The sequence below is a fragment of the Sinocyclocheilus anshuiensis genome, unplaced genomic scaffold, assembly GCF_001515605.1.
Source record: "Sinocyclocheilus anshuiensis isolate Anshui unplaced genomic scaffold, SAMN03320099.WGS_v1.1 scaffold1390, whole genome shotgun sequence".
Lineage (NCBI taxonomy): Eukaryota > Metazoa > Chordata > Actinopteri > Cypriniformes > Cyprinidae > Sinocyclocheilus > Sinocyclocheilus anshuiensis.
Window position 1 is genome coordinate 149,937 of NW_015560623.1, and position 11,875 is coordinate 161,811.

The 11,875-nt window shown below is 34.6% G+C and overlaps 1 protein-coding gene across 1 annotated transcript in view; it reads left to right on the forward strand.

Moving 5' to 3' along the window:
- The first annotated feature begins 3,424 nt into the window (after positions 1-3,424).
- The window catches only part of LOC107681906 (cGMP-dependent 3',5'-cyclic phosphodiesterase-like), a 37,848-nt gene continuing 29,397 nt past the window's right edge, over positions 3,425-11,875 (forward strand). The window contains 6 exon segments of the mRNA XM_016478278.1: positions 3,425-3,454; positions 6,152-6,299; positions 7,721-7,773; positions 10,936-11,010; positions 11,253-11,294; positions 11,498-11,566. Coding sequence (XP_016333764.1) covers positions 3,425-3,454; positions 6,152-6,299; positions 7,721-7,773; positions 10,936-11,010; positions 11,253-11,294; positions 11,498-11,566 — 417 coding nt within the window.

The window sequence follows — 11,875 nt, forward strand, 5'->3', positions numbered from 1 at the left end:
CCTCACTCCGCGATATATAGAGTTATATATATATATATATATATATATATATATATATATACTGAGATCATGATACTGTATATTGAGATTATAAAGCGAAATGATCGGTCTGTGCAAGAAACTGAACATTATTTACAACACTGTAATCCAGAGCCTCAGGCAAACGGTTCAGTTTGTGAATGAATCATTCTTTTGAATCAGTTCTTTTCAGTGAACCAGTTGAATCAGTTCATCAAATCAGACTGAATGATGCTGATGAAGACGAGTTTATTCACTTTACACACTTTAGACATGTAAAACATCTGCAATTTTTGGGTGCTTTAATAATAGAATTGCGTATGACGTCCCTGAACCAGTTAATTGAAAAGAACTGTCCGAAAGAATCAGTTCGCAGAGAAGAATCAGATTTCCCCCGTTTGCCTGAGGCTCTGGATTACAGTGTTGTAAATAATGTTCAGTTTCGTGCACAGACCGATCGCTTCGATGTATCAGCAGCAGCCACAGGTTTTAATGTTGTGTTGCCTGTATGTGCTTTTTTGACTCTCAAAGTGACGGTAGCCATCGACTTGCATTATATGAAGTTTCCAGCTCACAGTTTTTGTGTTTGTGATATTTTGTGATATTACAGATGTGTTTGTGATATTTTGAATGCAGTGCTTCATTTTGCAAGAGATGTGAGGCATTTTGCATTTAGTGTGTGCAATTCTTGGATTTGTGTGTAAAGATTTGAAAACAAGAGGCAAAGTTTTCAAAATGTGTGTAAGCAGCTGAAAACAACTGTTATTCCTGTTAGATTCACCTACATCTTAGATGGCCTGAGAATGAGTAAAGTTGCTTTAAGTTGCAGTGATTCATCTCTTTTTGTCTCAGCGCTCATCATTCCTCTGCTGGACGGTGATGAAGGGAAGGTGATCTCTCTGATTCTGGTGAGTTCTGCTGTAATTTCACACACAATAGTGCTGTAGTGATGCCTGTGATCTCTCTCTCTCTCTCTCTCTCTCACCTCTGAACCATTGAATCAGTGAATGTCGTGTGATTCGTCTCTTTGAGTCATCCGAAATTCGTTATAGCTCGTTATTTTTAACGAGCTGCCTAATGTTGTGCTTTTACAGGCGGCATTAGTCCAATTAAAGTGTTTATTTCTAATTGAGTAATAAAACTTTATGGTTTTATGAGATTTTTGAGTGCAGGGGAGACGCTTTATTGCTGCAGCCGTGACGCGTCATAAAAGAAACGATTGTGACGGAGCGGATCGCATCAAGGACGTGTTTAGAGCTTCTAGAGAGTCTTATTTATACAATTATATGAATATAAATATATACATGTGAATATTTTCAAAATATATACTATATGTTTGTCTTTATATATACATAATAAATATACAGAGTACACACACATATACTTTTTTTTGTCATTTTTATTAGTTTTTTATATTTTGAATAATGTCTATATTATTTATTTATTTTTATTTTTTAGTAATTTAAGTACTTCAATTTACACTAAACAAAAATAAGAAATGTTGGCTTGCCAACAAGCCGGATAAGTAGAATTTTTATTTATTTATTTTATTTTAAGTAACGAGATCCTATTTCAAGATCCTCTTGATCTTCAAGAGGATGAATTTAGAGACGCAGTTTCTGTTTCTGCTGGACAGCATGATCAAATCTCTACATGCATCATGTTTAAAGCACCGTCAACATCAAAGAAGAGCTGTTGCATCGAATTCTCCACCTTCAAGCGGCGTTATTTTTACAAGTTATAGATTTTGTTAATATTTTTAATTACATTTTATCTTTATGTTTTCTGTTTTCACTTGAACTTTATTTGTATTTTTTTAGTCAATTATTTTTTTTGTCATTTTTATTAGGTTTTGTTTTTTTTAATTATGTCTATATAGTATTTATTAATTTTATTTTATTTTTAGTTTGAGTTATTTTAGTACTTCAATTCACACTAAACAAAAATAAGAAATGTTTGCTTGCAAACAAGCTGAATAAGTTGAGTTTTTATTTATTTATTTTTGTAGTTAATAATAATAACCATGCATTCAATCATAAATTTCAAGACAATTTTTGCCAAACTCCAAATATTTATGTGTTGAATTATTATTATTATTATTATATAATTTTTTTTATTTTAAGTAACGAAAATGGTTTTAGTTAATAATAATAACCATGCATTCAATCATAAATTTCAAGACATTTTTGTCAAACTCTTGTATGTTGAATTAATAAAAAATGTATAATATTTATTTGGTGAAATATTTATATATCATAGTCATTTATAAAATGCATAATTTTCCACATGTCTAGTTTAAAACCAGTCACTTGCAAGGTTTAATTCCCTTAAAAGTTTGGGGTCAGTATGCTCTTCTGCTCACAAAGGCTGCATTTATTTGATCAAAATACTGTAAAAACGGTGTCACATGATCTTCAGAAATCATTCTAATATGCTGATTTGCTGCTCAAGAAACATTTCTGATTATTATCAATGTTGAAAACTGTTGTGCTGCACAATATTTCTGTGGAAACTGACACATTTTATTTTTCAGGACTCACAGATGAATAGAAAGTTCAAAAGAACAGCATTTATTTGAAATAGAAATCTACTGTAACATTATAAATGTCTTTACTGTCACGTTTGATCAATTTAGTGCATCACTGATGAATGAAAGTATTAATTTCCTGCATTAAAGACAGCAAACGCTCTCTAGTATGTGGATCAGAGCTGCTGTTTGACTTCATGTCAGTGTTTTAGTATCCGCTCTATTAGATCAGTAGCGTGTCTCGCGGGAAAGGTGTGTGTCGAGTGTCTCTCTGGGACTCTTGCAGACGGACGCAGGGTCAAAGGTCTCAATGTGACCCCTAAAGTAAATGAAGCATTTCCCCAGAGAGCGAGGGAGAGAGAACTGGCAGAAATAGAGCAGGTGGTTTGCTGAAGGATGTAATGAATTGTGTGATTTCTTTGACTCGTGGTGTCTGTCGCTCTCTCAACAGCTCTGCTGTAAACCACTGACAAGACACGGAAAACTTAAGGGCATCTTGGTTTTTATTTGTTTTTTGTTTTTTTTTGAGAATAAGATTTGCTCTCTTTACCTTACAGAAATATACCATAGTACCACAGTTATTGTTACTAATTTAAAATTATCGTTATTTATTTATTTATTTTGTTTTTATTTTTTATTTATTGTTCCCCAAAGAATAAGATTAGCTCACTCTTTCTTTCTTATTTTTCTTATTTTATATTTATTCATTTATTTTTCTCCAATAAAATAAAATATGATTAGCTATTTCCCTTATGTAAATTTACTGCAGTACCACATTTATTGGTTGTTGTTTTTTCCCCATTTTTTTATTTAGTTTTTGTTATTATATTTTGGTTTATTTTTCCGAAGAATAAGATCATCTCTCTTTGTCATACAAAAATGACCATAGTACCAGTTATTGCTAGTGCTGTAAAATATTTACATTTTTTTATTTTATGGTATTCACTTTTTATTATTTATTTATTTAACTGTTGTATCTGTTATTATTACTACTGTGAAACAGTCATTTGTTTTATTCATTATTTTATTTATTTTTATTTTTTCCCCCCAAAGAATACGATTAGCTCGCTTGCCGAGAACTAGTAGAACTAGTTATTATGATGACAGAAAAATTATCATTTTTATTTTTTATTCTTTTTATTTATTTTGTTTTATATATATATTATTTCTTTTTTCCCAAAGAATAAGATTTACTCTCTCTACCTTATAGACATTTACCATAGTACCACAGTTATTGTTACTACAGTACAATAATGAATTAATATGACATCTTCTTCAAACTGTCAGAAGCTTTTCTTCAATTTCTTGTTTTTTTTGTACCATAATAACCCAGTTTAAGGCTATTCACCTGAAGAACAAACCAGAAAATCAAAGCAGAGCAGAAATGAAACCAAGGCTAAAGTAAATAAATAAATAAATGTAACACAAACAGATCTTCATCCCCAGTGTGAACAGATCCATAAGAACATATTATTTCAATTCAAAGCCTTAAAAAGTCCTTCTTAATGTAGTATAATTCTCAACTAGATAAAAAAGTTCGTCAAGACAAACTTTAGGTTGGCTTGAGAAAGCCTAGATTGAAAGTTTAAAGCAGTTGTAAAAGCTTGAAGTTTGAAAATGTAGATAGATTAGCATGTTTTTAGCATAATTTGCCTGTTACTGGCATATTGCTGGCATGATTAGCAAATTACAAGCATGTCGCTAGCATGTTTTTTAGCATTATTAGCATGTTACTAGCATGTTGCTATCAAGATTAGCATATGATTAGCATGTTGCTAGCATGACTAGCAAGTGACTAGCATGTCGCTAGCATGATTATCATGCTACTAGCATGTTGCTAGCATGATTAGCAAGTGACTAGCATGCTGCTAGCATGATTAGCAAGTTACTAGCATGTCATTAGCATGTTTCTAGCATGATTAGCATGCTACTAGCATGTTGCTATCATGATTTGCAAGTAGCTAGCATGTTGCTATCATGATTACCATGCTACTAACATGTTGTTAGCATGATTGACAGGTGACTAGCATGTTTCTAGCATGATTAGGAAGTTACTAGCATGTTGCTAGCATGATTAACATGTTATTAGCATGTTGTGAGTATGTTTCTGGCATTATTAGCATGTTGCTAGAATAGATAGATAGACACACACACACACACACACACACACACTCACATATACAAACACTCACACACACACACACACACACACACACACACACAGTCTCACACACACACACACGAACACACACACACACACAGTCTCACACACACACACACGAACACACACACACACACAGTCTCACACACACACACACGAACACACACACACACACAGTCTCACACACACACACACGAACACACACACACACACAGTCTCACACACACACACACGAACACACACACACACACAGTCTCACACACACACACACGAACACACACACACACACAGTCTCACACACACACACACGAACACACACACACACACAGTCTCACACACACACACACGAACACACACACACACACAGTCTCACACACACACACACGAACACACACACACACACAGTCTCACACACACACACACGAACACACACACACACACAGTCTCACACACACACACACGAACACACACACACACACAGTCTCACACACACACACACGAACACACACACACACACAGTCTCACACACACACACACGAACACACACACACACACAGTCTCACACACACACACACGAACACACACACACACACACTTTCTTTTCAGCTGACGACACCTACTCTAACCTTTTTTTCTGTTGTATTATTATTATATCAAAAATGTAAACCAAGCAGGGTTCACCTACAGTAGCACTCAACACTGAATTCTGTAAGATTTTCAGAATCCTCCATCACTTGAATTATTATCATTTAAGCACAGCCACCACAAAATATTACTTTGAGATTTCAATACAGATTTAAAACCATAACAAGAAATAGTCTAGTAGCTATGATACTGTTTTGAAATCAAATATTTGCATAGCTATGACAGGAAACACTGGCATCTAACAATGCCTTGGAAAAAATAGATAATCTTAAATAATAAATATACATAAACCCAATAGGAAATAAAACAGTTATCGAATAACTCTAAAGTCCTAAACTCCTGAAACATTGGTGTCTCATGTTTTAGAGCAGTCACTGCAATTTATGAAAGAAATCAATTAATCAATCTGTGTGTGGGTGTGTGAAAAAACTGATGTAAGCCCCTTTGTAATCGTTAACATTTTCACAAGAAACTGTCATTTAATTACAGATTTTTTCTATTTATTTTGTATTTAAATTATGTAATTCCATTACATGTAGCTAGAGATTTGGATTTGTGGCGGAAGAAAGTAGTTCTGCACACAGAATGGTTTTTAAGACACTCAATGGTTGTTTCTTATTCATTTACACGTTTGTGCCATCAAATTGTTGTATAAACGCAATATCACACTCGTTAGCCATCGCACTATATCAGCACGGCTGTGATTTTACATAGATTTACACTTTCTAGATAAACATTACTACATGTGTATATCAGAATGTGACACTGTTTATATTGTGTGTGTGTGTGTGTGTCGTCAGCTCACCGTGGCCTGTAAGCGAGTCAGAGACATTCAGAGATGCTCCAAACGGCCACACGCTCAATCCCACAATGCACCAGCGGAGCCCAAAGCCAGAGCACAGGCGGAGGACTACAGAGAGCTCGACCGCAAGATCCTACGGCTGTGTGGTGAGAAACACACAACACACAACACACACACACACACACACACACACACACACACACACTCACTCACACTTACGTGCCTCTACCTACATTTCTGCGAAACTCAAAAAATGTACCTATACACACGAATCGCTGCAGTTTCCAGTTGAAATGAACACTAGAGGCAATAAAACTCCCACAACTTTTACTCCCTTTCACACAAAATATGATTTGCAGGTTCACAGTTTAGATTAATAAAGCCTAATTTTCACATAATTACTTGAGAAACTACGGTTTGACAAAGTTCAAGTTAAATTTATTTATATAGTACATATAAAAACAGCCACACGACTGACCAAAGTGCTGTACAGAGATTCAGAAAATAATAAAATACAATATAGAAATCAGCACAAACTAAACACAATTCAGACAGGGTCTAGCCCCAATGATATAATGACTAAAACTTTATAAAACAAGGGAAACAGAGTACAAACACTTAGAAGACAAAATACTAGGCAAAGACCATAATAGAAAATTATTTATAAGCCAGAGAAAACAGATATGTTTTTAGGAGAGACTTCAAAGTAGTCAGAGAAAACAGCTCAAATCTGCGTAAGGAAGTTAAAATAGCACAGCTGCATCAACAAATGTGTTTTAGACCACTTTTGTATTTGTTAACACTATCGGGTAGGTTTAGGGTTGGGTTTATTTTATTTTATTTTTTTATTTAAAAAACAAAACACTTAACCCTCTATCACTTGCACTCTCTATTCGGTTTCTAACTGCTTGTTTTTCTTAAAAAAAACTCTAACACTAGCCTTTTCTATTCTTTCTACTTGTTTTCTTTGTACGTGTGTGTGTGTGTGTGTGTGTGTGTGTGTGTGTGTGTGTGTGTGTGTGTGTGAGTGAGTGAGTGAGTGAGTGAGTGTGGGTGTGTGTGTGTGTGTGTGTGTGAATGTGGGTGTGTGTGTATAAAAAAATCTTGCTTCGTGTACTGCGTTAAGCTAACTGAGACTGAGACTTCATAACACTTTCATTTTATTGCTCTTTTGTTAGTTTTGATTGCTTCTATTGTTCTCATTTGTAAGTCGCTTTGGATAAAAGCGTCTGCTAAATGACTAAATGTAAATGTTTGGTATAGGGGATATTTCCAACACGATAAAGCATGAATTTTTAGCGACACTCCTCAGATATTTGAATTACGAACCGCCGCAATACGTACCTGAAGCAACGTAACAAAAACGTGCCAGGGTCACGTATTGAACCGCGTTTTAACGCCACTCACTGGACGTTTCACTTTGAAACTGCGGCGAAAGGTGCAGTAAGGAACGTAATAACGGTGCTGCAGAAATGCATTTAGAGGCATGTATTTCGAATGAGCCTGGGTTGTCTGTGTGACATAATGTAATGTAAAAACTCCCTCAGTGTAAGTGTGTGATTGACAGGTGAGCTGTATGATCTGGACGCCGCCTCCCTGCAGCTCAAAGTCATCAGTTATGTAAGTACAGACTCATAACCAGAGCTGGCTAGATTACTTAAAAATTATAATCCGTTACCGATTCCAAATTACATGACAAAAATTGTAGTTAGTAACGTAATCCATTACATTACAGATTTTAGGTTATGTAATCAGACCAGAGATGTTCACAAGTCCTTAACTTGAAGTCCGAGTCGAGTCTCGAGTCATTTAATGGCTCACTAATAAATCCCATTCAGAATCCTCATGTATTGAAATCTTCCTATTTACGAAGCTGTTTTATATCCTTATGAATGAGAAAGGTGGGCTGAGATTGTGATAAGAGTGTTATTGAGACGCCTGCAGCTCCTCGTGAAGGTCACTGATCGACAGTCCCTCTGGACTCTCATTCAGTTACAACTAGGCCAAGAAACAGTTAACCTCAGTCACAAGTCAAACACACACACACACTTCTATTCAGTGTTGTTAGACTTTGTGTTGAGAGGGAACAGAATTAATTGTTTTGCAGGTGACGGCTCTGTTTCCAAACCTAGTGAGCTGCCTACATAGACAGCACAGCTGTGCTCCCTGTTACAAACGTTCTTCCAGTAACATTAATGGAACATTCATTCAAAGTTATCTGGTCTTTAATAATGTTCTTAGCACAAAAACGTTATTTATATAAAAAATGTGGAATGTTTATGGAACATTTTTTTGTGAAACTTGTTTGTCTAACATTTCTTAAATGTTGCTACTTGTTTCAGAACGTTCAGAGAACATAAGTAACATTCCCACATTGTTTGCAAAATACAATGGAATGTTCCCTTGATGTTCACATTACCAGGATTTTTTTTTTTTTTACATTTTAAAAATGTATCATTCAGAACTGAACATAATGAACATAATGCTTTCATAACTTAATGGGAATGTTAGCAAAGTATTCTTAGAACATGTTTTATTTTATTTTAAACTGCCTGTTTTTTGTTTTATTTTATTTTATACATTTTTTGTTTATTTTATTTTATTTTATTTATCTTTTTGTTGTGTCATGCATAAATAACGTTTTATTTAACTTCCTTATACATGAACACACAAGACTCTTACTCCAGTAAATGAGGAAAACAGATCAGTTGTGCTGGAACAACGCTTTCACCCAGTGATTAAGCATTTGTTTTTGTTTTTCTGAAATAGTTTTGTTTGATGTTCCAAGTTAACGTTCCCATACTGTCTGCAAAATGTTAAAATGTAATGTTTTTTTAATGTTCCTTAACCTAACCCTTACCAAGAAAAACATTTTAAACCGTTTAAAAACTGCACGTTTAAAATGTTTCGGAGAACATTCAGAAATAACATTTTCATAATGTAATGGCAATTTTAGCAAAAAATTTTGTTAGCTGTAATTGTGCTTTCTGTGACATTTAGGGGACAAACTATCATTATCTTGGTATAAAAACAACAGAAGTCAATGGACAATCACAAGAAGGTACAAATCCAAATGCAGTCAGATCAGCAGATGAGCTTGTCGTGTCGTTTGGAGCTGATTTATGTTCACTTACAGGTCATAATGTTTATTGCTGCTCGCTGTTACGGAAATGAAAGTGTGTGTGTATGTATGTGTGTGACTGTGTGTGTGTGTGTGTGAGTGCGTGTGTGTGTGTGTGAGTGTGAGTGTGTGTGTGAGTGTGTGTGTGTGTGTGTGAGTGTGAGTGCATGTTTATGTGGTTTACGAGGACACAAATTTGTATAATGACATGGCTATGACATATACGAGAAGGTGATTTATGAGGACATTTTGAGTGTCCCCGTAATTTAAAAGGCTTATAAATCATTCAGAATTAAGTTTTTTGAAAATCTAAAAATGCACAAAGTTTCCTGTGAGGACACACACACACACACACACACACACACTTTCCTTTCCGTAACAGCGAGCACCATCCCTGTTTTTGTCTTTGTTTTCAACGTTTCTAACCCGTCTGTGAATCACATTATCAAATACATTCAAAACAACTGTTTTAAAATGCAAATGCATCATCAAATCAGTTTGTTTGATCAATATATCAAGAATAATCTTTATCAATATTGTTAAATATATAATCTAGACAAGACAGTGTGCTAAATTTTTATGCCATGATGTGTTATTTATACATGTATTATTTGTGGCCATTATTGCACTTTATATGTGTTTTTATATTTATCTAAAACACCTTCAGGAAGCAAAAACAATATATTTTTTTAATTGACTTTGTGATATTTAAATATTGACCTCCTAATAAATATCACACGATGGAAAAACAGCTGTATCAAACTTTTATTTTATTTTTTCTGTTTCATTTTATTTTATTATTTTATTAAACCGCCTTTTTATGTTTGTTGATTTTATTTCATCAAATGCCTGTTTTTGTATTTTTATTAATAACAGTCTTATTGAACTGAACAGAACTCGCTAGTTTATTGAAGCAGTTATTTTATTTTATTTTATTAAATGGCCTGTTTTGTATTTTACTTTATTTTTTATTAAACTGTCTGTTTTTGTATTTTATTTTATTTTTATTAAACGGCCCGTTTTTTTTCCTTTTATTTGATTACATTTTTTTTATGTTGTTGTTGTGTCATGCATAAATGACATTCATGACATATACCTGCCTTACACACAGACGTTTGAGTCGTAACCCCTTTCTGCGTTATGACCGAACACAATTTCATCTCCAGAATGCAATAATCCCTGAAATGATATGATTTCATTACGCCGTTCAGTCTGAATTAAGAGAAAACATTTTACGAATGGCTGGTTTGAAAAATGAATGTTGTCTGTCGCCTCTCCGAATAAATCACTCCAGAAGGTAAAGAGGCCAAGCAGCGTTTCTGCGTTTCTCTTTCGCTCGTTCAGTGTTTGTGTCTGATTTAATATCTCGCTGTCAGATCTTCCAGCACTTTACTGTGGTTTCTGTCAGTGTGCTGTTTAGTCGTTCTGTGATCCACAACATCCGGATGAACAGAAAATCCAATGCATTAAAGCAGAGGGAAGAATTTAATACAATATCCCATCATTTTTTTAAGGAATATTGAAAATGGTTTAAAATAATAATGCCTAGAAATGTCATGAAAATGAATAAAATCTTTAAAAATCATAGAACATTTTATTTTTATAGTCAATATATATTTTTCTACTTATTATAAGCATTGATGTGTGTGTTTCTCTTTCAGTTGCAGACAGAAACTCAGTCGCAGTGCTGCTGTTTACTGCTGGTCTCTGAAGACAATCACCAACTCTTCTGTCAGGTGACACACTCAAATATATTTATATTCTTTCTGAAAGAGTCTTTTCTGCTCACTGAGGCTGCATTTATTTGATGACAAATACAGTAAAAATTGTGAAATATTATTACAATTTAAAACAGCTGTTTTCCAAATGCACAGGTAAAATGGCATGCAAAAATCACTGCTGATTCACTATGTGACAAAATAACAAACATTTTGACGTGCACACACACACACACTCATACAGTGTATTTTCTCTGCAGGTTGTCGGAGATAAAGTTTTGGAAGAGGAAATCAGTTTTCCGGTAAGTTTTTCTTCTCTGTTGTTATTTGTGTGTGTTTCTGTAACTCAAACAGCATCTCCAAGCTCACAGATCTGAATTAAACTAAACGTATGCCATGAATGCAGTGCAAGTCACTTTGGAAAAAAGCATCTGTCAAATGCATCAGTGTAAACGTGTGTGAAATATTGTTTCTCAGCAGCAAATAACCTTCTCTCTCTATACAGCTTATGTTCGGTCGCTTTGGGCAGGTGGTGGAGACAAAGAAATCCATTACACTACAGGACGTCAGCCAGGTCAGTTCTCACACACACACACACACACACACACACACACACACACACACACACACTTCAGTGCAAGAACAAACGAAAACACTCGTTTCGGATTTAGCGAAGGTACACGAAGAGCGCAGCGTTACATTTCAATTCCTGTGATCACTGGACAGGTGGTGGCGCTAGCGTGTACCTTCAACAAACTGAGTGGACAGAGGTGTGTGAGGTGTGTGATAAAAATAGTGAAATATTATTATAATCTAAAACAGCTGTTTTCTATGTGAATCTCTGTTAAACTGTAATTTATTTCTGTGATGCGCAGCTGTATTT